Source organism: Melanerpes formicivorus, unplaced genomic scaffold, assembly GCF_026170545.1.
Source record: "Melanerpes formicivorus ecotype bairdi unplaced genomic scaffold, bMelFor1.0.p_v2 SCAF_82, whole genome shotgun sequence".
NCBI lineage: Eukaryota > Metazoa > Chordata > Aves > Piciformes > Picidae > Melanerpes > Melanerpes formicivorus.
Window position 1 is genome coordinate 2,197,506 of NW_027142434.1, and position 25,977 is coordinate 2,223,482.

At 59.2% G+C, this 25,977-nt stretch overlaps 1 protein-coding gene across 2 annotated transcripts in view; it reads right to left on the reverse strand.

Annotated features, from left to right (window-relative positions):
* The window catches only part of MYBPH (myosin binding protein H), a 53,869-nt gene extending 30,856 nt beyond the window's left edge, over positions 1–23,013 (reverse strand). For both annotated transcript variants that reach the window (XM_068164643.1, XM_068164642.1), the window contains exons 1-6: positions 22,443–23,013; positions 22,086–22,220; positions 17,609–17,776; positions 6,796–6,884; positions 1,950–2,145; positions 664–803 (exon numbers count right to left, since the gene is read on the reverse strand). In XM_068164643.1, coding sequence (XP_068020744.1) covers positions 664–803; positions 1,950–2,145; positions 6,796–6,884; positions 17,609–17,776; positions 22,086–22,220; positions 22,443–22,797 — 1,083 coding nt within the window. In that variant the 5' untranslated portion in view covers positions 22,798–23,013. The remainder of the gene's footprint in view (positions 1–663; positions 804–1,949; positions 2,146–6,795; positions 6,885–17,608; positions 17,777–22,085; positions 22,221–22,442) is intronic.
* Positions 23,014–25,977: the final 2,964 nt, after the last annotated feature.

Genomic DNA, 25,977 nt, shown 5'->3' on the forward strand with positions numbered 1-25,977 from the left:
CTGGTCCAATCCTCCTGCTCAGATCACCTCCTGACATGCCACCCTGTGCCCTCCACTCCTTGTCCTATCCCTGGGCACCACTGAACCCAGCCTGGTCCCATCCTCCTGACACCCACCCTTGGAGTATTGATCAGCATTGATCAGTTCCCCCCTCAGGATCTAGCTGGATCCAGCCTGGCCTTCAACACCTCCAGGCAGGGCACAGCCACAGCCTCCCTGGGCAGCCTGTGCCAGGCTCTCCCCAGCCTCACTCTCAGCAATCTCTTCCTCCTCTCCACTCTCAGTCTCTCCTCTCCCAGCTCAAAGCCATTGTTCCTCTGCCTGTCCCTCCCAGCCCTTGGCCCAAGTCCCTCCCCAGCTCTCCTGGAGCCCTTCAGCTCCTGCAAGGCTGCTCTGAGGTCTCCCTGGAGCCTTCTCCTCTCCCGGCTGCACAGCCCCAGCTCTCCCAGCCTGGCCCCACAGCAGAGGTTCTCCAGCCCTCCTCTGGACCCTCTCCAGCAGCTCCTGGTCCTCCTTGTGCTGGGGAGGCAGTGCTGCAGGTGGGGTCTCACATGAGCACCAAAGAGTGGTGAGGAAAGGGCAGGGGCCCAAAGGATGGAGAAGGTGTGGAGGGCAGCAGGGATGTGCAGCTGCCCCTCTCCCATCAGCAGTGCCCAGACTCACCCCACTCTTCTGGTCTGACTTCTGCACTAGGTAGCCTTTGATGTCAGAGTTGCCATTGTCTGCTGGAGGGCTCCACTCCAGGGCCACGTTGAAGCCCCACACATCCACCAGTTTCAGGTTCTCAGGGGGGCCTGGGGGCTCTGCAAACACAAACCTTCACAGGCTGCCATCTTCCTTTCCTGCCCCCCCCCCCCCCCCCCCCCCATTCTGTGCCTTGACCATCCCTTGCACCTCACTTTTTATCCCTTCTCACCTTGCTGCAGCACACAAGGAGGGGGAGGCTGCAGTGGGCATGGGCTGGAGGCAGCTCTGCCCCCCCAGCCTGAAGAGCTCATCCCCAGAGACTGAGAGGATGGGTTGGGTTGGAAGGGACCTTAACATCATCCAGCTCCAACCCCCTGCCATGGGCAGGGACACCTCCCTCCAGCACAGCTTGCTCAAGGCCTCATCCAGCCTGGTCCTGAACACCTCCAGGCAGGGCACAGCCACAGCCTCCCTGGGCAGCCTGTGCCAGAGTCTCCCCAGCCTCACTCTCAACAATTTCTTCCTCATCTCCACTCTCAGTCTGCCCTCTCCCAGCTCAAAGCCATTGTTCCTCAGCCTGGCACCCCCAAGCCCTTGTCCAAAGTCCCTCCAACACAGCCATGAGCACCCCCAGGGTAGAAACACCCAGAACCTCCCTGGGCAACACATTCCAGCCTCTCATGACCACCATCACCCCTCCCACGATCCTGGAGAAGAATCCACCGGCAGAGAGACCTCTCTCCTTGGTGCCAGCCCTGTCCCATCCCAGCTAGAAAGAGAGCTACACCCAAGCAAGGGGCAAGAGTAAGTGGCAGGCTGAGGTGGCATGTCCATTGTATCAGAGAGCTGTCAGGGCTGGAAGGGAGCTCCAGGCTCAGCCAGCTCCAAGCCCCTGCCATGGGCAGGGACACCTCACACCACAGCAGCTTGCTCACAGCCACCTCCAGCCTGGCTGCAAACACCTCCAGCCAGGAGGCTTCCACCACCTCCCTGGGCAGCCTGGGCCAGGCTCTCACCACCCTCCTGCCCAACAACTTCTTCCTCACAGCCAATCTCCAGCTCCCCACTTCTAGTTCTGCTCCATCCCCCCCAGCCCTATCCCTCCCTGACCCCCTCCAAAGTCCCTCCCCAGCTTTCCTGCAGCCCCCTGCAGATCCTGGAAGGCCACAAGGAGGTCTCCTGGGAGCCTTCTCCTCTCCAGGCTGCACAACCCCAAGTCCCTCAGGCTGTCTGCAGAGCAGAGCAGCTCCAGCCCCTCTCACCTATCACCCTGATGTCCAGGGTGGCCTTGTCCTCGGCCCCGTGGACGCGGACGCTCAGCTCGTAGGTGCCAGAGTCCTGCCGCTGGGCGCTGCGGATGTAGAAGACGGAGTCCCGCTCCGTGGAGCGGATGCTGACCCGGCTGCTATCCAGGGGCTGCCCCCCCTTGCTCCACACCACCTCAGGCTGGGGCTTTCCCTGCAGCAACCACCCACAGGCAGGTTAGGAGCAGCTCGAATGCAAAGAATCAGCACAGAGTCACCAGAGTCAGCAGAGAATCAGCACAGAATCAGCACAGAACCATCAAAGAATCAGCACAGAATCAGCAGAGAATCATCAAAGAATCAGTACAGAATTAACAGAGAATCAGTTCAGAATCAGCATAGCATCAGCAGAGATTCATCACAGAATCAGCTCAGAATCAGCAGAGAATCAGCTCACAATCAGCACAGAATCAGCACAGAATCAGCTCAGAAACAGCAGAGAATCAGCACAGAATCATCAGAGAATCAGCACAGAATCATCAGAGAATCAGCACAGAATCAGCTCAGAATCAGGACAGAATCAGCTAGGAATCAGCAGAGAATCAGCTCAGAATCAGCAGAGAATCAGCAGAGAATCCACAGAGAATCAGTTCACAATCAGCTCAGAATCAGCAGAGAATCAGCACCGAATCAGCTCAGAATCAGCAGATAATCAGCACAGAATCAGCAGAGATTCATCACAGAATCAGCACAGAATCAGGATAGAATCAGCTCAGAATCAGCTCAGAATCAGCTCAGAATTGGCTCAGAATCAGCAGAGAATCAGCTCAGAATCAGCAGAGATTCATCACAGAATCAGCACAGAATCAGGATAGAATCAGCACCGAATCAGCTCAGAATCAGCAGATAATCAGCACAGAATCAGCAGAGATTCATCACAGAATCATCTCAGAATCAGCTCAGAATCAGCAGAGAATCAGCTCAGAATCAGCAGAGATTCATCACAGAATCAGCACAGAATCAGGATAGAATCAGCTCAGAATCAGCTCAGAATCAGCTCAGAATCGGCTCAGAATCAGCTCGGAATCAGGACAGATTCAGCACAGAATCAGCTCAGAATCAGCACAGAATCGGCACAGAATCAGCTCAGAATCAGCTCAGAATCAGGACAGAATCGGCTCAGAATCAGCTCGGAATCAGGACAGATTCAGCACAGAATCAGCTCAGAATCAGCACAGAATCGGCACAGAATCAGCTCAGAATCAGCACAGAATCAGCTCAGAATCAGGACAGAATCAGTACAGAATCAGCTCAGAATCAGGACAGAATCAGCTAGGAATCAGCACAGAATCAGCTCAGAATCAGCACAGAATCAGCACAGAATCAGCTAGGAATCAGCACAGAATCAGCACAGAATCAGCTAGGAATCAGCACAGAATCAGCTCAGAATCAGGACAGAATCAGCACAGAAGCAGGACAGAATCAGCTCAGAATCAGGATAGAATCAGCACAGAATCAGGACAGAATCAGCTCAGAATCAGCACAGAATCAGCTCAGAATCAGGACAGATTCAGCACAGAATCAGCAGAGAATCAGCACAGATTCAGCACAGAATCAGCACAGAATCAGCACAGAATTATCAAAGCATCAGCAGATAATCAGCTCACAATCAGCTCAGAATCAGCAGAGAATCAGCTCAGAATCAGCAGAGATTCATCACAGAATCAGCACAGAATCAGGATAGAATCAGCTCAGAATCAGCTCAGAATCAGCTCAGAATCGGCTCAGAATCAGCTCGGAATCAGGACAGATTCAGCACAGAATCAGCTCAGAATCAGCACAGAATCGGCACAGAATCAGCTCAGAATCAGCTCAGAATCAGGACAGAATCGGCTCAGAATCAGCTCGGAATCAGGACAGATTCAGCACAGAATCAGCTCAGAATCAGCACAGAATCGGCACAGAATCAGCTCAGAATCAGCACAGAATCAGCTCAGAATCAGGACAGAATCAGTACAGAATCAGCTCAGAATCAGGACAGAATCAGCTAGGAATCAGCACAGAATCAGCTCAGAATCAGCACAGAATCAGCACAGAATCAGCTAGGAATCAGCACAGAATCAGCACAGAATCAGCTAGGAATCAGCACAGAATCAGCTCAGAATCAGGACAGAATCAGCACAGAAGCAGGACAGAATCAGCTCAGAATCAGGATAGAATCAGCACAGAATCAGGACAGAATCAGCTCAGAATCAGCACAGAATCAGCTCAGAATCAGGACAGATTCAGCACAGAATCAGCAGAGAATCAGCACAGATTCAGCACAGAATCAGCACAGAATCAGCACAGAATTATCAAAGCATCAGCAGATAATCAGCTCACAATCAGCTCAGAATCAGCAGAGAATCAGCTCAGAATCAGCAGAGATTCATCACAGAATCAGCACAGAATCAGGATAGAATCAGCTCAGAATCAGCTCAGAATCAGCTCAGAATCGGCTCAGAATCAGCTCGGAATCAGGACAGATTCAGCACAGAATCAGCTCAGAATCAGCACAGAATCGGCACAGAATCAGCTCAGAATCAGCTCAGAATCAGGACAGAATCGGCTCAGAATCAGCTCGGAATCAGGACAGATTCAGCACAGAATCAGCTCAGAATCAGCACAGAATCGGCACAGAATCAGCTCAGAATCAGCTCAGAATCAGGACAGAATCAGCTCAGAATCAGCTCGGAATCAGGACAGATTCAGCACAGAATCAGCTCAGAATCAGCACAGAATCGGCACAGAATCAGCTCAGAATCAGCACAGAATCAGCTCAGAATCAGGACAGAATCAGTACAGAATCAGCTCAGAATCAGGACAGAATCAGCTAGGAATCAGCACAGAATCAGCTCAGAATCAGCTAGGAATCAGCACAGAATCAGCACAGAATCAGCTAGGAATCAGCACAGAATCAGCTCAGAATCAGGACAGAATCAGCACAGAAGCAGGACAGAATCAGCTCAGAATCAGGATAGAATCAGCACAGAATCAGGACAGAATCAGCTCAGAATCAGCACAGAATCAGCTCAGAATCAGGACAGATTCAGCACAGAATCAGCAGAGAATCAGCACAGATTCAGCACAGAATCAGCACAGAATCAGCACAGAATTATCAAAGCATCAGCAGATAATCAGCTCAGAATCAGCTCAGAATCAGCAGAGAATCAGCAGAGAATCAGCACAGAATCAGCACAGAATCAGTACAGAATTATCAAAGCATCAGCAGATAATCAGCACAGAATCAGCAGAGAATCAGCTCAGAATCAGCTCAGAATCAGCAGAGAATCAGCACAGAATCAGCTCAGAATCAGCTCAGAATCAGCTCAGAATCAGCACAGAATCGGCACAAAATCGGCACAGAATCAGCACAGAATCAGCTCAGAATCAGGACAGAATCAGGATAGAATCATCAAAGAATCAGCTCAGAATCAGGACAGAATCAGCTAGGAATCAGCACAGAATCAGCTCAGAATCAGGACAGAATCAGCACAGGATCAGGATAGAATCAGCACAGAAGCAGGACAGAATCAGCTCAGAATCAGGATAGAATCAGCACAGAATCAGGACAGAATCAGCTCAGAATCAGCACAGAATCAGCTCAGAATCAGGACAGATTCAGCACAGAATCAGCTCAGAATCAGCACAGAATCAGCACAGAATTATCAAAGCATGAGCAGATAATCAGCTCAGAATCAGCTCAGAATCAGCTCAGAATCAGCAAAGAATCAGCACAGAATCAGTACAGAATTATCAAAGCATCAGCAGATAATCAGCACAGAATCAGCACAGAATCAGCTCAGAATCAGCAGAGAATCAGCAGAGAATCAGCAGAGAATCAGCTCAGAATCAGCAGAGAATCAGCAGAGAATCAGCTCAGAATCAGCACAGAATCAGCACAGAATCAGTTCAGAATCAGCTCAGAATCAGCACAGAATCAGCTCAGAATCAGCACAGAATCAGCACAGAATCAGTTCAGAATCAGTTCAGAATCAGCACAGAATCAGCACAGAATCAGCTCAGAATCAGCACAGAATCAGCACAGAATCAGTTCAGCATCGGGACAGAATCATAGAAACAGCAGAGAATCAGCACAGCATTGTCAGGGTTTTAAGGGACCTCAAGGCTCATCCAGCTCCAATCCCCTGTCATGGCCAGGGACACTTCACACTACATCAGGTACCTCCAAGCCACATCCAGCCTGCCCTTCAAAACCTCATCACAGAAGCCTGACAGAATCCCAGGACATGGCCAGCACAGGCTCCCAGCTGCCCATGAGGCATGGCATGGCCATGTCCCTCCCCTAGGGACAGCTTTCTGCCTCCTGCTCCCCCCTGCTTGGGCAGCAAGTTTCTGGGCTGCTTTTCTCCATGCTAGATGCCATGGTGGAGATGTTTGGTGACAGCCCAGGCAGTGTGCAGCAGATCAGCTGAGGAGAGGACCTTTGGCCCTGACCCTTCAGTGTCAGCATCCCACAGCCCTGCTCCAACTGCTCTCCCCAAGGGGCTCTTCACTCTTGCGCTGTGGGATCCTATGGCATGGGGCCAGATCCCTGCCAAACTCAGGCAGCAGCCTGGGCTGAACAGGGCCTGGGGGCTGAGAGTTGTCCCATGGCCTACACCAGCCATGAAGACACAGCAGGAGGAAACTGAGAGCTAGGAGAGAGACTCCCACTCCCTCTGGCCCACGAGACAGAGAGGGACCAGGACAAGCCAGCCCACAGCTGGGTTCCAGCCATGTCATGGTGGCCACAAAAGTCTCTGCAGAAGCCAAGCAGCAGTGAAAAAGCCTGGGGGGAGTCAGTCCCAGAGTGTTCACCCACCTGGAAAGGGATCATCAGGTTCACAGCATCCCCAACACGTCTGACGTAGGTCTGCCGCAGGTGCCGAGGCATCCGGATCTTGGGCAGCTCTGCAGGGCAGGGAGGCAGCCCATGGGGCAGGGAGACCACAGCCCCCAGCTGCCTGACCCCCAGCACATCCTCTGGGACCAGGGGAACCACAGCCCCCCAGCTGCCTGACCCCCACCACGTCCCCTGGGACCAGGGGAACCACAGCCCCAGTTGCCTGAGCCCCAACACATCCTCTGGGGCCAGGGGAAGCACAGCCCCCAGCTGCCTGACCCCCAACACATCCTCTGGGGCCAGGGGAACCACAGCCCCAGTTGCCTGAGCCCCAACACATCCTCTGGGACCATGGGAACCACAGCCCCCAGCTGCCTGACCCCCACCACATCCTCTGGGGCCAGGGGAACCACAGCCCCCAGCTGCCTGACCCCCACCACATCCTCTGTGGCCATGGGAACCACAGCCCCCAGCTGTCTGAGCCCCACACACATGGATTAAAGAGCCCAACCCCCACCTGGCTCCAACCTCCCTGCAGGGAGAGCAAGAAGGTCTCCCCTGAGCCTCCTCTTCTGCAGGCTAAGCAACCCCAGCTCCCTCAGCCTCTCCTCCCAGGGCTGTGCCCCAGACCCCTCCCCAGCTTTGTTGCCCTTCTCTGGACACCTTCCAGCAGCTCAACCTCCTTCCTGACCTGAGGAGCCCAGAGCTGGACACAGGACTCCAGGTGTGGCCTGAGCAGTGCTGAGCACAGGGCAGGATGAGCTCCCTGCTCCTGCTGGCCACACTCTTCCTGCTGCAGGCCAGGATGCCCTTGGCCCTCTTGGCCCCTTGGGCACACTGCTGGCTCCTGTTCAGCTGCTCTCCACCACATCCCCCAGGTCCCTTTCTGCCTGGTTGCTCTCAGCCACTCTGTCCCCAGCCTTTGGCACTGCCTGGGGTTGCTGTGGCCAAGCTGCAGCCCCTGGCACTTGGCCTTGTCAAATGCCACAGCCCAGGAGGTTTCACCTCAACATGAGGAGAAACTTCTTTGGTGTGAGGCTGCTGGAAGCCTGGAGCAGGCTGCCCAGAGAGGTTGTGGAGTCTCCTGCTCTGGAGCCTTTCCAGCCCTGTCTGGATGTGCTCCTGTGTGCCCTGTGCTGGATCCTGTGCTCCTGTTCTGGCAGAGCTTGGACTGGAAGATCTCCAGAGGTCCCTCCCAACCCCTAACATCTGTGAGCTGTGGATCCTGTTCCTTCCCAACCTCTAACATCTGTGAGCTGTGATCCTCTTCCCTTCCAACCCCTAACATCTGTGAGCTCTGATCCTATTCCCTCCCAACCCCTAACATCTGTGAGCTCTGATCCTGTTCCCTTCCAACCCCTAACATCTGTGAGCTGTGATCCTATTCCCTCCCAACCCCTAACATCTATGAGCTCTGATCCTGTTCCCTTCCAACCCCTAACATCTGTGAGCTGTGATCCTATTCCCTCCCAACCCCTAACATCTATGAGCTCTGATCCTGTTCCCTCCCAACCCCTAACATCTGTGAGCTCTGATCCTATTCCCTCCCAACCCCTAACATCTGTGAGCTCTGATCCTGCTCCCTCCCAACCCCTAACATCTGTGAGCTCTGATCCTGTTCCCTCCCAACCCCTAACATCTGTGAGCTCTGATCCTGCTCCCTCCCAACCCCTAACATCTGTGAGCTCTGATCCTGCTCCCTCCCAACCCCTAACATCTGTGAGCTCTGATCCTGCTCCCTCCCAACCCCTAACATCTGTGAGCTCTGATCCTGTTCCCTCCCAACCCCTAACATCTGTGAGCTCTGATCCTATTCCCTTCCAACCCCTAACATCTGTGAGCTGTGATCCTATTCCCTCCCAACCCCTAACATCTGTGAGCTCTGATCCTGCTCCCTCCCAACCCCTAACATCTGTGAGCTGTGATCCTCTTCCCTCCCAACCCCTAACATCTGTGAGCTGTGATCCTCTTCCCTCCCAACCCCTAACATCTGTGAGCTCTGATCCTGTTCCCTTCCAGCCCCTAATATCTGTGAGCTCTGATCCTGTTCCCTTCCAGCCCCTAACATCTGTGAGCTCTGATCCTGTTCCCTCCCAACCCCTAACATCTGTGAGCTGTGGATCCTGTTCCTTCCCAACCTCTAACATCTGTGAGCTCTGATCCTGTTCCCTCCCAGCCCCTAACATCTGTGAGCTCTGATCCTGTTCCCTTCCAGCCCCTAATATCTGTGAGCTCTGATCCTGTTCCCTTCCAGCCCCTAACATCTGTGACCTGTGATCCTGTTCCTTCCCAGCCCCTAACATCTGTGAGCTCTGATCCTCTTCCCTCCCAACCTCTAACATCTGTGAGCTCTGATCCTGTTCCCTCCCAACCCCTAACATCTGTGAGCTGTGGATCCTGTTCCTTCCCAACCTCTAACATCTGTGAGCTCTGATCCTGTTCCCTCCCAGCCCCTAACATCTGTGAGCTGTGATCCTGTTCCCTTCCAGCCCCTAACATCTGTGAGCTCTGATCCTGTTCCCTCCCAACCCCTAACATCTGTGAGCTGTGATCCTGCTCCCTTCCAACCCCTAACATCTGTGAGCTCTGATCCTGTTCCCTTCCAACCCCTAACATCTGTGAGCTGTGATCCTGTTCCCTTCCAGCCCCTAACATCTGTGAGCTCTGATCCTGTTCCCTTCCAACCCCTAACATCTGTGAGCTCTGATCCTCTTCCCTCCCAACCCCTAACATCTGTGAGCTGTGATCCTGCTCCCTCCCAACCCCTAACATCTGTGAGCTCTGATCCTGTTCCCTCCCAACCCCTAACATCTGTGAGCTCTGATCCTGTTCCCTTCCAACCCCTAACATCTGTGAGCTGTGATCCTGTTCCCTTCCAACCCCTAACATCTGTGAGCTCTGATCCTGTTCCCTCCCAACCCCTAACATCTGTGAGCTCTGATCCTGTTCCCTTCCAACCCCTAACATCTATGAGCTCTGATCCTGTTCCCTCCCAACCCCTAACATCTGTGAGCTGTGATCCTGTTCCCTCCCAACCCCTAACATCTGTGAGCTCTGATCCTATTCCCTCCCAACCCCTAACATCTGTGAGCTGTGATCCTGTTCCCTTCCAACCCCTAACATCTGTGAGCTCTGATCCTGTTCCCTTCCAACCCCTAACATCTGTGAGCTCTGATCCTGTTCCCTTCCAACCCCTAACATCTGTGAGCTCTGATCCTGTTCCCTCCCAACCCCTAACATCTGTGAGCTCTGATCCTGTTCCCTTCCAACCCCTAACATCTATGAGCTCTGATCCTGTTCCCTCCCAACCCCTAACATCTGTGAGCTCTGATCCTGTTCCCTCCCAACCCCTAACATCTGTGAGCTGTGATCCTCTTCCCTTCCAACCCCTAACATCTGTGAGCTGTGATCCTGCTCCCTCCCAACCCCTAACATCTGTGAGGTCTGATCCTGTGACCTCCCAGTTGGGAAACACTTCTCCCCCAGCTCAGAAAGCACCTGCCAGTGGCACACAACCCAGCTTCCAGGCAGGACAAGGCTCACCAGAGCCCTCACCTTGTGTGCTCAAGGCCACCAGAAGGCCCCAGGGTGGTGCCTGGCTCCTCACAGCAGAGCTCACAGATGTTAGGGGTTGTGCTGTGGGAGCCCCAGGCTAATGTCCCCAAGGGAACATAACAGAGATAAGCAAAGGGCCCGGTGGGGAATGCTGCTGGAGGGCTGTCTCTCCTTCCCCTGGGGTGTGAAATAGCAGCCCTGTAACTCTACCAGCCCTGGGCCACTGGGGGATGTTGTGGGGAGGCAGAGGGCTGCCTGCCCCTGCCTGGATCCAGCCTCCTGTGGGGAGGGGACACGGCCAGAATTAAACTGGGGCTGGGGGGCATGGCCCAGCAGCTGAGAGCCAGGGAGGCCAGGGGTGGGCTGGGAGATGCCCCTGGCCCCCAGCTGGCCCTGCTGACAGCTGGGATGGGCTCTCCTCTGCTCCTGCTGCTCCTCCCTCGGGGACCCATGCATGGATGCTGCCACTTGGGCTCATCAGTCTGGGTGGGACAGAGAAACCTGAGCTGGAGGGAGGAATGTTAAACCATGGGGCAGGACACCCCCAGGGATCAGTGCAGGCTGGGGGCTGGCCTGCTCCAGGGAAAAGGAGCTGGGGAGTCCTGGCAGACAACAGGATGCCCAGAAACCAGCCAGCAGTGTGCCCTCCTGGCATCCTGGGGGGCATTCAGAGCAGTGTGGCCAGCAGAGGTCTCCTCCCCTCTCTGCTCTGCACTGCTGAGGCCACAGCTGGAGTGTTGTGTCCAGCTGTGGGCACCCCAGCTCAAGGAGGACAAAGAACTGCTGGAGAGAGTCCAGCCCAGGGCCACTGAGCTGCTGAGGGGCCTGAGACATCTCTGCCAGGAGGAGAGACTGAGAGCTGGGGCAGGAGAGACTGAGAGCTGGGGCAGGAGAGACTGAGAGCTGCGGCTGGAGAGGCTGAGAGCTGCGGCTGGAGAGACTGAGAGCTGGGCTGGAGAGACTGAGAGCTGGGCTGGAGAGACTGAGAGCTGGGGCAGGAGAGACTGAGAGCTGGGGCTGGAGAGACTGAGAGCTGGGGCTGGAGAGGCTGAGAGCTGGGGCAGGAGAGACTGAGAGCTGGGGCTGGAGAGGCTGAGAGCTGGGGCTGGAGAGACCGAGAGCTGGGCTGGAGAGACTGAGAGCTGGGGCTGGAGAGACTGAGAGCTGGGGCTGGAGAGGCTGAGAGCTGGGGCTGGAGAGGCTGAGAGCTGGGCTGGAGAGACTGAGAGCTGGGGCTGGAGAGGCTGAGAGCTGGGGCTGGAGAGACTGAGAGCTGGGCTGGAGAGACTGAGAGCTGGGGCTGGAGAGGCTGAGAGCTGGGGCAGGAGAGGCTGAGAGATGGGGCTGGAGAGGCTGAGAGCTGGGGCTGGAGAGACCGAGAGCTGGGCTGGAGAGACTGAGAGCTGGGGCTGGAGAGACTGAGAGCTGGGGCTGGAGAGACCGAGAGCTGGGCTGGAGAGACTGAGAGCTGGGGCTGGAGAGGCTGAGAGCTGGGGCTGGAGAGACTGAGAGCTGGGGCTGGAGAGACCGAGAGCTGGGCTGGAGAGACTGAGAGCTGGGGCTGGAGAGGCTGAGAGCTGGGGCAGGAGAGGCTGAGAGCTGGGGCTGGAGAGGCTGAGAGCTGGGGCTGGAGAGACTGAGAGCTGGGGCAGGAGAGACTGAGAGCTGGGGCTGGAGAGGCTGAGAGCTGGGGCTGGAGAGACCGAGAGCTGGGCTGGAGAGACTGAGAGCTGGGGCTGGAGAGACTGAGAGCTGGGGCTGGAGAGGCTGAGAGCTGGGGCTGGAGAGGCTGAGAGCTGGGGCTGGAGAGGCTGAGAGCTGGGGCTGGAGAGGCTGAGAGCTGGGCTGGAGAGGCTGAGAGCTGGGGCTGGAGAGACTGAGAGCTGGGGCTGGAGAGGCTGAGAGCTGGGGCTGGAGAGACTGAGAGCTGGGGCTGGAGAGGCTGAGAGCTGGGGCTCGACAGCCTGGAGAGAAGCAGGCTGAGGGGGATCTGATCCCTGCTTGCAAATACCTGAGGGGTGGGTGACAGGGAGACAGGGCCAGACTCCTGCCAGTGGTGCCCAGAGGGCACAAACTGGACCCCAGGAAGTTCCACCCCAGCATGAGGAGGAACTTCAGTGGTGAGAGGGTGGCAGAGCCCTTGAGCAGGCTGCCCAGAGAGGCTGTGGAGTCTCCTCTGGAGGCTTTCAAGCCCACCTGGATGTGTTCCTGGGTGCCCTGGGTGCCCCTGCTGTGGCAGGGGGGGTGGTCTGGGTGATCCTCAGAGGTCCCTTTCCAACCCCTCCCACCCTGTGCCCAGCCCCAGCTCATGCCTGCCCTGCCCGGCAGCTGGCCCAGGTGGGTGGCCCAGGGGACATTGCTGCTGCCAGGGCAGGGAGGGCATTTCTCCTGCCCCAGCCCTCTGCAGGGACTCCCCAGGCACAGCCAAGCTCCATCTGCTGTCTCCTTGTCTCTCTGCACTTCCCAGCCCCACTCCTGCCACCTGTCCCTCAGCCCTGCGCCGTCTGCCCCGCTGCTATTTAAAACCCTTGGCCAGGCTATAAATGACCCTGGGGGGGGGGGGGAGGGACAAAAGGGGGTCCTGAATGAGGTGTGAAGAGCAGGAGGGAGCAGATGGGGCAGGGAGCAGTGGACTCGTGCACCCAGCACACACCAGCACTGCTGGAGTGGGCATGGAGAGGGAGAGGGCACAGGGAGGCAGAGGGAGAGGGCACAGAGAGGCAGAGGGAGTGGGAAGGGGGAGGGAGAGGGCACAGGGAGGCAGGGGGAGGGAGAGAGAGAGGGCACAGGGAGGCAGAGGGAATGGGCATGGAGAGGGAGAGGGCACAGGGAGGCAGAGGGAATGGGCACAGGGAGGCAGAGGGAGAGGGCACAGGGAGGAAGAGGGAGTGGGCACAGGGAGGAAGAGGGAGTGGGCATGGAGAGGGAGAGGGCACAGGGAGGCAGAGGGAATGGGCAGGGGGAGGGAGAGGGCACAGGGAGGCAGAGGGAGAGGGCACAGGGAGGCAGAGGGAGAGGGCACAGGGAGGAAGAGGGAGTGGGCACAGGGAGGCAGAGGGAGAAGGCACAGGGAGGCAGAGGGAGAGGGTACAGGAAGGAAGAGGGAATGGGCATGGAGAGGGCACAGGGAGGCAGAGAGAGTGGGCATGGAGAGGGAGAGTGTGGCAGGGAGAGAGAATGGGCATGGAGAGGGAGTGGGCACAGGGAGGCAGAGGGAGAGGGCACAGGGAGGAAGAGGGAGTGGGCATGGAGAGGGCACAGGGAGGCAGAGGGAGAAGGCACAGGGAGGCAGAGGGAGAGGGCACAGGGAGGCAGAGGGAGAAGGCACAGGGAGGCAGAGGAAGAAGGCACAGGGAGGCAGAGGAAGAGGACACAGGGAGGCAGAGGAGCCTCCCCTGGCACAGCTTGAGGCCATTCCAGGCTGCTCAGCTCTCTGGGTTCTGCACCTCCCAGCTGGGACACAGCTCAGGCAGCTGGGGACAGAGGCTTTGACCTGGTGGCTGCAGGATGGGACCCAAAGGGAGGAGCATCAGCTGTGTGCTTGGTCCCTCAGGCCACTCCTCCATGCCTCAGCTCCCCAAGTCCCACAAGGTTTGCAGGAGTGCCTTGGAGGCCTGGAGGCAGCCAGGGCAGCAGACCCCAACCTCTAAGCCACCTTCACCTCCTCCAAGCAGACTCTGGGGGGGACCTCCAAGCCCTGCAGTACCCTGGTGACAGGGGGAGACACTGGGCCAGGCTGGGAGAGCTGGGGCTGTGCAGCCTGGAGAGGAGAAGGCTGCAGGGAGACCTCAGAGCAGCCTTGCAGGACCTGAAGGGCTCCAGGAGAGCTGGGGAGGGACTTGGGCCAAGGGCTGGGAGGGACAGGAGGAGGAACAATGGCTTTGAGCTGGGAGAGGAGAGACTGAGAGTGGAGAGGAGGAAGAGATTGCTGAGAGTGAGGCTGGGGAGAGCCTGGCACAGGCTGCCCAGGGAGGCTGTGGCTGTGCCCTGCCTGGAGGTGTTCAGGACCAGGCTGGATGAGGCCTGGAGCAAGCTGTGCTGGGGGGAGGTGTCCCTGGGCATGGCAGGGAGGTTGGAACTAGAAGCTCTTTAAGCCTCCCTCCAACCCCAACCCCTCCATGAGTCCCTGGCTCCCCAGAGCTTTCCCTGTGAGCAGCTGGCAGCTCCTGCAGCTTTGGCTCCTGGGCCCTGCTGCTATTTTTAAGGGAGCTGGAAAACTCCACAGGGCTGTTTGAGCAGCAAGGAAGAGGCAGCTCCAACCAGCCTGTGTCTGGGGGGCTGGGAGGTGCAAATCCAGGCCCTGCCAGGCTCCAGCAGGCTCAGCAGCCTGGCAGCAGCCCAGCAGGAATCTCAGCCCTGCACTCATTAGCGAGTCCTGCATGGTTCACGTTCTCCTGCCCCTGCCTCCCAGCTCTTGGCTTCCCTTAGCTAAACAAACAAAGCTGTGAGCTCTGGGGCTGGGCTCTGAGTGTGAGTGCTGGCATGGCAGGGATGTCAGGGTGGCCCAGGAGATCCTGGCCTGGCTGGAAGGGAGACTGGGATTCTGCTCAGCACTGCTCAGGCCACACCTGGAGTCCTGGGGCCAGTACTGAGAGCAGCCAGGCAGAGAGGGAGCTGGGGGGAGTGGTTGGCAGCTGCCTGAACAGGAGCCAGCAGTGTGCCCAGGGGGCCAAGAAGGCCAAGGGCATCCTGGCCTGCAGCAGGCAGAGTGTGGCCAGCAGGAGCAGGGAGCTCATCCTGCCCTGTGCTCAGCACTGCTCAGGCCACACCTGGAGTCCTGTGTCCAGCTCTGGGCTCCTCAGGTCAGGAAAGAGGTTGAGCTGCTGGAAGGTGTCCAGAGAAGGGCAACAAAGCTGGGGAGGGGTCTGGGGCACAGCCCTGGGAGGAGAGGCTGAGGGAGCTGGGGTTGCTTAGCCTGCAGAAGAGGAGGCTCAGGGGAGACCTTCTTGCTCTCTGCAACTCCCTGAAGGGAGGTTGGAGCCAGATGGGGGTTGGGCTCTTCTCCCAGGCAGCCAGCACCAGAACAAGAGGACACAGTCTCAAGCTGTGCCAGGGGAGGTTCAAGCTGGAGGGGAGGAAGAAATTCTTCCCAGAGAGAGAGATTGGCCCTGGGGCTGTGCTGCCCAGGGAGGTGGTGGAGTCCCCATCCCTGGAGGTGCTCAGGAAGAGCTGGGCTGAGGCCCTTGGTGCCATGGTTGGGTTGATCAGATGGTGCTGGGTGCTGGGTTGGACTTGGTGATCTCTGAGCTCTTTTCCAACCTGGTTCATTCTATTCTATTCTATTCTATTCTATTCTATTCTATTCTATTCTATTCTATTCTAATGGAAGTGTTTCTGTGCTCTTGCAATGAAATGGGAAGATCACAGGATCCCAGCATGGGGAGGTGGGAAAGGAACTTTGGAGCTCAGCCAGTCCAAGCCCTCTGCTCCAGCAGGGCACTCACAGTATCTTGCCATGGGGCACAATGCTGGGCTGCAGGGGGGGATGGTGACTTACAGAGGCTGCTGGGGGCTGCAGGGGTGGATGGTGACTTACAGAGGCTGCTGGGGGCTGCAGGGATGGATGGTGACTTACAGAGGCTGCTGGGGGCTGCAGGGGTGGATGGTGGCTTACAAAGGCTGCTGGGGGCTGCAGGGGTGGATGGTGGCTTACAGAGGGTGTTGGGGGCTGCAGGGGTGGATGGTGACTTACAAAGGCTGCAGGGATGGATGGTGACTTACAGAGGCTGCTGGGGGCTGCAGGGGTGGATGGTGGCTTACAGAGGGTGTTGGGGGCTGCAGGGGTGGATGGTGACTTACAGAAGCAGCTGGGGGCTGCAGGGATGGATGGTGGCTTACAGAGGCTGCTGGGATGGATGGTGGCTTACAGAGGCTGCTGGGGGCTGCAGGGATGGATGGTGGCTTACAAAGGCTGCTGGGGGCTGCAGGGGTGGATGGTGGCTTACAAAGGCTGCTGGGGGCTGCAGGGATGGATGGTGGCTTACAGAGGCTGCTGGGATGGATGGTGGCTTACAGAGGCTGCTGGGGGCTGCAGGGATGGATGGTGGCTTACAAAGGCTGCTGGGGGCTGCAGGGGTGGACGGTGGCTTACAGAGGCTGCTGGGGGCTGCAGGGGTGGATGGTGGCTTACAAAGGCTGCTGGGGGCTGCAGGGGTGGATGGTGGCTTACAGAGGCTGCTGGGATGGATGGTGGCTTACAGAGGCTGCTGGGATGGATGGTGGCTTACAGAGGCTGCAGGGATGGATGGTGGCTTACAGAGGCTGCTGGGGGCTGCAGGGATGGATGGTGGCTTACAGAGGCTGCTGGGATGGATGGTGGCTTACAGAGGCTGCAGGGATGGATGGTGGCTTACAGAGGCTGCAGGGGTGGATGGTGGCTTACAGAGGCTGCAGGGGTGGATGGTGGCTTACAGAGGCTGCTGGGATGGATGGTGGCTTACAGAGGCTGCAGGGATGGATGGTGGCTTACAGAGGCTGCTGGGGGCTGCAGGGATGGATGGTGGCTTACAGAGGCTGCTGGGGGCTGCAGGGATGGATGGTGGCTTACAGAGGCTGCTGGGGGCTGCAGGGATGGATGGTGGCTTACAGAGGCTGCTGGGGGCTGCAGGGGTGGATGGTGGCTTACAGAGGCTGCTGGGGGCTGCAGGGGTGGACGGTGGCTTACAGAGGCTGCTGGGGTGGATGGTGGCTTACAGAGGCTGCTGGGGGCTGCAGGGGTGGACGGTGGCTTACAGAGGCTGCAGGGGGCTGCAGGGATGGATGGTGGCTTACAGAGGCTGCTGGGGGCTGCAGGGATGGATGGTGGCTTACAGAGGCTGCTGGGGGCTGCAGGGATGGATGGTGGCTTACAAAGGATGCTGGGGGCTGCAGGGGTGGATGGTGGCTTACAAAGGCCTGCAGGGAGAGGACAAGGGGCAGTGGCTTGAAATGAGAGCAGAGCAGGCTGAGATTGGATGTGAGCAGCAAGTTCTGCAGCAGGAGGCTGCTGGAACACTGCAGCAGGTTGCCCAGGGAGGTGCCAGTCGAGGCCCCAACCCTGGTTGATATTCAAGGTCAGGCTCCACGAGGCTCTGAGCAGCCTGATCCAGTGGAGGATGTCCCTGCTGGCTGCAGGGGGGGCAGGGGGGGCTGGACTGGCTGCCCTTTGGAGGCCCCTTCCCACCCCAGCCCACTCAGGGAGGTCTTTGCCCTGCTGACCGAGGCCCCGGGAGGGGTGGCCAGCAGGGGCAGCACTCACGGAGGATCTCTCTGATGAGGACAGGCTGCTCCAGGCTGGCAGGGCTGCTGGCCCCCTGGCTGTTGACAGCCTTCACCCTCACGTGGATCTTCTGCCCGGAGCCCAGCTCCGGGATGGTGTAGCGGGTGGAGAGGAAGGGCTCGCTGTTGACAGTCGTCCACTCGGTGCCTGGGGGGAAGCCAGCAGGGCAGCTCAGGCATGCAGCTGGGCACAGCACAGCCCCAGCCAGCAGCACCCAGCCACAGCCACCCAAGAGGAGCAGGTGGGAGAGGCTGGGGCTGGAGAGGAGCCCTCAGCAGTCATGAGCCTGGCCACAGCGCTCCCCAGGAGGGGCTCTGTGTGTGCCACAGCCAGCCCCAAAGCTCTGGTGCAAGAATTGTGGCCTTCCAGGATCTGCAGGGGGCTGCAGGAAGGCTGGGGAGGGACTGCTCAGGATCTCAGGCAGTGATAGGACTAGGGGGGAATGGAATGAAGCTGGAGGTGGGGAGATTGAGGCTGGAGGGGAGGAGGAAGTTCTTCCCCATGAGAGTGGTGAAGGCCTGGGATGGGTTGTGCAGGGAGGTGGTTGGGGCCCTGTCCCTGGAGGTGTTTAAGGCCAGGCTGGCTGAGGCTGTGGCCAGGCTGCTCTAGTGTGGGGTGTCCCTGCCCATGGCAGGGGGGTTGGAACTAGATGATCCTTGTGGTCCCTTCCAACCCTGACTGATACTATGATAAGGAAGCAGAGGACCACAGAGCTGTCAGGGCTCAGAGCTGTTGAGGTTGGGAGGTGGTTCTTGGGGTCCAGCAGCTTTGGGGACTTGGCTCCCAGCCCCAGCACCCCTCTAGCTAACAGCTTTGCAACCCCCTCCCCCCTGCTCACTGACACCTCCTCAGTCACCCACTGCCCCCCTCCCCCCCCAGCCCAAAGTCCTCTCTCCCTCCCCCACTGACCCTGCACCCCACTCCCAGCTCCTGCCCTGCCACCAGACACCTCCCTCCCAGCCCCCCCCCCCCATGTGAATCCTGTGTGCACCTCCCCAAACCTTCCTGCTCCCTCCCTGTCCCCCCACAGTCCCTGCTGTAACCCCAGAGCCCTCTGCTCCCCCCTGTCCTCCTCCAGCCTCCACCTCAAGCTGAGAACTCTTGAGGTTGGAAGGTGGTTCTTGGGATCACCTGGACTCCTCCAGCGGCCCAGAGAGCTGCCCTGGAGAGGATTAATCCCTGGCCAGCCCTGCACCATGGCCCCCAGCCTTTGTCCTGCCCTGCTCCTGGCCCTGGAGTTTGGGCATCCCAGGATCTGTGCCTCCCCATCAGAGAGCCACAGAGCTGGCAGGGCTGGAAGGGAGCTCAAGGCTCAGCCAGCTCCAAGCCCCTGCCATGGGCAGGGACACCTCACACCACAGCAGCTTGCTCACAGCCACCTCCAGCCTGGCTGCAAACACCTCCAGGCAGGAGGCTTCCACCACCTCCCTGGGCAGCCTGGGCCAGGCTCTCACCACCCTCCTGGCCAACAACTTCTTCCTCAGAGCCAATCTCCAGCTCCCCACTTCTAGTTCTGCTTCATCCCCCCCAGTCCTGTCCCTCCCTGACACCCTCCAAAGTCCCTCCCCAGCTTGTAGATTGTGGTTTTGTCAGTAACTAAAGCTCCCTTGGCTTCCCAGCTGAGCTGCCCTGGCCTTCAAGGGGAGAAGAATGGAAGTGCTGGGTTGGGATGAAGCAGCCCTGGGAGGAGGAAGCTGCCCAGGCAGGGGCTGGGGTGACTCCAGCACCACTTCTGCAGCTCTGGGGGGGGCACATCTCGAGGGCTGTGTCCTGCTTTGGGCACCTCAGTACCAGAGAGCTGTGGAGGTGCTGGAGCCAGGGCAGAGCAGGGCAAGGAAGGGGAAGGGCCTGGAGAATGAATCTGCTGAGGAGCAACTGAGGGAGCTGGGGATGGAGAGTGTGAAACAGAGGAGGCTGAGGGGAGGCCTCCTGGCTGCCTACAGCTCCCTGAAAGGAGCTTGTGGAGAGGTTGCTGCTGCTCTCTTCTCCCAGGGCAGCAGTGACAGAGCAGGAGGGAATGGCCTCAAGCTGCCCCTGGGGAGGTTTAGAGTGGAGAGTAGGAACAAGAGAGGTCAGGGATGGGAATGAGCTGCCCAGGGAGGTGGTGGAGTCCCCAGGCCTGGAGGTGTTTAAAGGATGTTTAGATGTGGGGCTTGGGGCTGTGGTTGAGGGCTGAGCCTTGCAGAGTAGGCTTCTGGGTTGGACTTGGTGACCCTGAGGCTCTTTTCCAGCCTGCATGGTTCTGGGGTTCTGTGCAAACCAGAAGCAAAGAACCTTCCTTGCAAAGGTTGGAATGGTTTGGGGTATCCTGGAGGGGAGGTTGCCCACCACACCCTGCCAAAGCCAGTGGGCTGTGAAATGCTGGCAGAAGCTCAGCTCTGGAGCAGGAGGATCACAGAGCACAGGTGTCAGGGGTTGGAAGCCCTCCTAAGGTCATCAAGTCCAAGCCCACTGCCAGAGCAGGGCCATGGAATCCAGCACAGGTCACACAGGGACACATCCAGATGGGGCTGGGAAGGCTCCAGGGAAGGAGACTCCACAACCCCTCTGGGCAGCCTGCTCCAGGGCTCTGGGAGCCTCCCAGGGCAGAAGTTCCTCCTCCTGCTGAGGTGGAGCCTCCTGGGCTGGAGTTGATACCCACTGCCCCTTGGCTTGCAAGCAGGAAAGGCATCAGCCCCTCAGACATGGTCACAGGATCCCAGCGTGGGGGCGCTGGAAGGGACCTCTGGAGAGCCCAACCCCCCCTGCCAGAGCAGGGTCACCTAGATCAGGTTACACAGGAAGGCTCCCAGGCAGGTTTTGAAAGCCTCCAGAGCAGGAGACTCCACAACCTCCACGGGCAGCCTGCTGCAGGGCTCCAGCAGCCTCCCCCCCCCCGCCCAGGACTTTCTGCTTGTGAGGTGGAAGTGGTCCCTGCTGAGCTCCCAGCTGCACTTCTCAGAGCACCACCCTGCCAGCTCCCCTCTTCTCTGCCCCAGGACGATGCTTTGGAGCTCATCCCCATGGGGCAGGGTCTGCTCATCACCTGCCACCCGCCAGAGAGACCTCTGCAGCTCTTCCTCCTGCTTGCAAGGGGCAGCTCAGCCTCACCTCGCAGCCCAGCCAGCAGCCACAGCCCTGCCATGTGCCCAACCCCTTGAGAGCTCACCAAAGGTGTCCCAGGTGGGCAACCCCCAGGTGCCAGGGGCTGCAAAGCCTCCTTCAGAGCAAGAGAGGCTTCCTGTCGGGGCCAGCAGGGCAGCCAACCCCACCAGCTCCTCCTGCCCCTCACCACTGCTGTTACTCCAACCAGCCCTCACTCAAATCCCACCAGAGCTTGGCCAACCAGCCCACCCAGAGCAGCCCCTGGGGTCACCCCTGGGGTCATTGGAGCTCTCCTGTCACCCAACCAAGCCCCAACTCACCTAAGAGGGCACCCAAAACTGTGACCTTTGGGTGGCTGTCAGCCAGCAGCAGCCTCCAGGGGGGGCTGCATCTCGCCTTGTCCCACGCCAAGGGCCTCCCTCATGCATCCCATCCAGCCCTGGGTAGCTCCCCCAGCCCCCAGCCCAGCAGTGAAAGCCTCCCACAGAAGCCTGGGCTGATCCTGCCTGCCACAAGCTAGCAGCCAGGGGTCATAGATCAGCTCCCCCCGGGGCCCATGGACCACCTGCATCTTCCAAACCACTGCAGCCCCCCAGCCCCCCCATGCACATCCCCCCAGCCACAGAGGTCTCCCCTCAGAGCCAAGCTGGGCTACAAGAGGGTGCCCACACCATGAGCCTCATCCCCCTGCCCCATCCCACCAGCCAGCAATGCAACTGGAGAACCACAGGCGGCTCTTGCCACCCCCCCAGCCCACCTCCATCCCCCCTCCAGGCACCTCAAGCCCTGTCCCAGCTTGGGCAGAGCTGATGCCTGATGGTCCTTCTTGTGCTGCCCAGGACCCTTTCCTCCCACATCCTCCCACTCTGCCCCCACCCCTCCTGCACTTCCTCTGGGGCAAGCAGGAGAGGACTGCAGCTTCTTCCCCATGAGGTCTTCTTACATCTCCACCCCAAGCCCGGGTCTCTGGAGAGCAGGAGGTCACCAGAGACCATCTTGGGCTCTTCCTGGACATGGCAGTGGCATTAAACCTGCTCCAGCCCCCTGCTAAGGACATCTGTGTGACCTGAAGCCAAGGGGAAGCCCTCTCATAGAACGGGGTTGGGTTGGAAGGGACCTCCAAGCTCATCCAGCTCCAAGCCCCCTGCCATGGGCAGGGACACCTCCCACCAGCCCAGCTTGCTCAGGGCCTCCTCCAGCCTGGCCTGGAACACCATGGGGAAAGAAACCAAACCCCAAAAGACCTTTTTGCCCTTGGGGCATAGGAAAGGAGATGGTGCCCGGGGCAAGGTGCTGCTGGGCTCTGCCCCAGCCCTGCCCTGTGTCTCCCACAGCTCCCCAGGCTCCTGGGGCAGCAGAGCTCGCAGCTTACTTCCATCCTTGCAGATCTCCACCAGGTACCCATCCAAGGCTGGCCGGCCTGGCTGCTCCGGGGCTTTCCAGCTCAGGGTGATGGACTTCTCACTCACTTCCTCCACAGCCAGGGCCAGGGGGCAGCTGGGTGGCTCTGGAACAAAGCCACCGCCGTGAGGACAGGCTCCCAAGGCTGCCGGAGGGGGCTCAGCCTCCCTGCTCGTCTTCAGCACCCTCCCCCTCCCCCGTCCTCATCCCTCTAATCCCCCAGCGCCATCCCACTGCAAAAATGCCCTCGATGACTTCAGCCCAACTCCAGCCCCCTCCCAGCCTCGCAGAGCCCCCTCCCCACTTCAGTGTCCGCCCCTGGCCTCACCTCCCTTGGGCTTCTCGGGTTCAGGGGCTGGGGCTTGGGGTTCAGCAGGGGGAGCAGGGAGACCTCCTTCGGGGGCTGGAGTCCCCTCCGGGGCGGGGGCAGGAGCAGGCTCCTCCGCGGGGGCTGGGGGCTGCTCTGCAGGGGGAGGATGCTCAGGGGCTGGGGGCTCTGCGGCGGCTGGGGCCGGGGCTGCTTCCTCCTGTGGGGCTGATTCTTCCTTTTGGGGGGCTGGCTCTTCCTTTGGGGCCGGCTCTGCCTTCTTGGGGGCTGCTGCCGCTGCCTTCTTGGGGGCTGCGGCTGCTGCCTTCTTCTTGGGCGCAGGGTCGGAGGCGGCCGGGGCGGTTTTGCCGGTCATGGCTGCCGGACCTGGGGGCTGGGGGGGGGGACGATGTCCTTTGGGGGGGGATCTCTCTGCCCTGGTTATCTCCGCTCTGCTTTGGGGTCCCCTCTTCAGCCCCGAGGTCTCTCTCCTAAGCCCCGAGGTCTCTCCTCCCGATCCGGGCTCCTGACTCCGGAGGCTTGGCTCCCGCTGGGCAGCAGCACGGAGGGGCTGCGCTGGCCGGGGGGGGGTGGTGGGGGGTCGCAGCTCACTGAGGCAGCAGAGGGGCCGGGAGGGTTTTATAGGCTCGGGCTGGCACTTGGCACCTCCCTGCAAACCAATCTGCCTGCGCAGGCGGCGGCGGCCAGGAATAGCCACCCGGGACCTGCACATTCAGCAGCACGCCCCTGCCCCCTCCTATGGGACTGCAGCACATGGTCCTGCCCCCCACCCCCATCGCCACCCCCCCGGCCGCAGGCACAGCTGGGCAGCCCAGACCCAGGTCACCTTTCTTTGGGGACTTGGCTCCCAGCCCCAGCACCCCTCTAGCTAACAGCTTTGCAACCCCCTCCCCCCCTGCTCACTGTCACCTCCTCAGTCACCCACTGCCCCCCTTCCCCCCCAGCCCAAAGTCCTCTCTCTCTCCCCCACTGACCCTGCACCCCACTCCCAGCTCCTGCCCTGCCACCAGACACCTCCCTCCCAGCCCCCCCCCCATGTGAATCCTGTGTGCACCTCCCCAAACCTTCCTGCTCCCTCCCTGTCCCCCCACAGTCCCTGCTGTAACCCCAGAGCCCTCTGCTCCCCCCTGTCCTCCTCCAGCCTCCACCTCAAGCTCAGAGCTGTTGAGGTTGGAAGGTGGTTCTTGGGATCACCTGGACTCCTCCAGCGGCCCAGAGAGCTGCCCTGGAGAGGATTAATCCCTGGCCAGCCCTGCACCATGGCCCCCAGCCTTTGTCCTACCCTGCTCCTGGCCCTGGAGTTTGGGCATCCCAGGATCTGTGCCTCCCCATCAGAGAGCCACAGAGCTGTCAGGGCTGGAAGGGAGCTCAAGGCTCAGCCAGCTCCAAGCCCCTGCCATGCCCAGGGACACCTCACACCACAGCAGCTTGCTCACAGCCACCTCCAGCCTGGCTGCAAACACCTCCAGGCAGGAGGCTTCCACCACCTCCCTGGGCAGCCTGGGCCAGGCTCTCACCACCCTCCTGCCCAACAACTTCTTCCTCACAGCCAATCTCCAGCTCCCCACTTCTAGTTCTGTTCCATCCCCCCCAGCCCTATCCCTCCCTGACCCCCTCCAAAGTCCCTCCCCAGCTTTCCTGCAGCCCCCTGCAGCTCCTGGCAGGCCACAAGGAGGTCTCCTGGGAGCCTTCTCCTCTCCAGCCTGCACAACCCCAACTCTCTCAGGCTGTCTGCAGAGCAGAGCAGCTCCAGCCCTCTGCTCCTCCTCCTGGCCCTGCTCTGGACACCTTCCAGCCCCTCCAGAGCCTTCCTGGCACAGAGGCTCCAGAGCTGGCCCCAGAGCTGCAGCTGTGGGCTCAGCAGAGTGGAGCAGAGGGGCAGAATCCCCTCCCTGGCCCTGCTGGCCACACTTCTCTTGCTGCAGCCCAGGCTCTGCTTGGCTCTCTGGGCTGCCAGTGCTCACTGCTGGCTCCTGCTGAGCTTTTCCTCCCCCAGCAACCCCAAGGCCTTTCCTTTGGGGCTGCTCTCCAGCCAGTCCCTGCCCAGCCTGTGTCAGTGCCTGGCACTGCCCTGCCCCAGCTGCAGGACCTTCTGTTAGCTCCCAAACTCCCTCTCTACTCTGCCCTGCTGAGACCACAGCTGGAGTACTGTGCTCAGTATTGGCCTCCCCAGTTCAGGAGGGACAGAGAGCTGCTGGAGAGAGCCCAGGGGAGGCTATGAGGATGAGTAGGGCACTTGAGCATCTCCCCTGTGAAGAGAGGCTGAGAGCCCTGGGGGCTGTTCAGTCTGGAGAGGAGAAGGCTGAGAGGGATCTGATCAATGGCTATCAATAGCTGAGGGCTGGGGGCAAGGGGAGGAGGCCAAGCTCTTTGTGGTGGTGCACAGCAATGAGCCAAGGACCAAGGGATGCAAACTTGAGCAGAGAAGATTCCACCTCACCAGGAGGAGAAACTTTGGTGTGAGGCTGCTGGAGGCCTGGAGCAGGCTGCCCAGAGAGGTTGTGGAGTCTCCTGGGGGGGAGACATCCAAACCCCACCTGGGTGCACTCCTGGTGAGGACTCCCCTGGGTGCCCCTGCTCTGGCAGGGGCTTGGGCTGGCTGATCTCTGGAGGTCCCTTCCAACCTCTCATGTTCTGTGATTGATCCCAAAGCTCTCCCTCAGCTCTTGGGCATCGATCCAAAGGCTTCATTGATCCATGAGGCTTCATGGTCCCCAGGAAACCTCTCCAAACATGGACATCAGGGTCAAGAGGCATCTCTGGGCCAGCCAGAGTCTGACAGGGCAGGAGGAGCTCAGCTTGGCTAAGCAGGGGGTGTGGGCAGCTGTGGGCACATGGGAAGGGGAAGGAAAGGAGACAGAGTGAAAGCACCAGAACAAGAGGACACAGTCTCAAGCTGTGCCAGGGGAGGTTGAGGCTGGAGGAGAGCAGAAAGCTCTTCCCAGAGAGAGTTGTTGGCCCTTGGGATGTGCTGCCCAGGGAGGTGGTGGAGTCCCCATCCCTGGAGGTGTTCAGGAAGAGCCTGGATGAGGCCCTTGGTGCCATGGTTGAGCTGATCAGATGGTGTGAGTGAGACCTTCTTGCTCTCTGCAGCTCCCTGGGAGGAGGCTGGAGCCAGGTGGGGGTTGGGCTCTGCTCCCTGGTATCAGCTGATAGGAGAGGAACTGGCCTCAAGTTGCCCCTGGGGAGCTTCAGGTTGGCTATTAGGAAACATTCAGTTCCTGGCAGGGTCCTCAGGCCCTGGCAGAGGCTGCCCAGGGAGGGGGTGGAGTCCCCATGGCTGGAGGGGTTTAGAAGCCTGGAGATGTGGTGCTTGGGAGTATGGCTTGGTAGAGTAGGGTCAATGGTTGGCCTTGATGGGCTTGAAGCTCTTTTCCAACCTGAATGATTCTATGATTCCATTCCATTCCATTCAGGCACCTCCCTGACCCCTCACTATTCACAGAACCACAGAGTCACAGAATCAATCAGGCTGGAAGAGAGCTCAGAGCTCAGCAAGTCCAAGCTGTCCCCCAGCACCTCCTGACAACCAAAC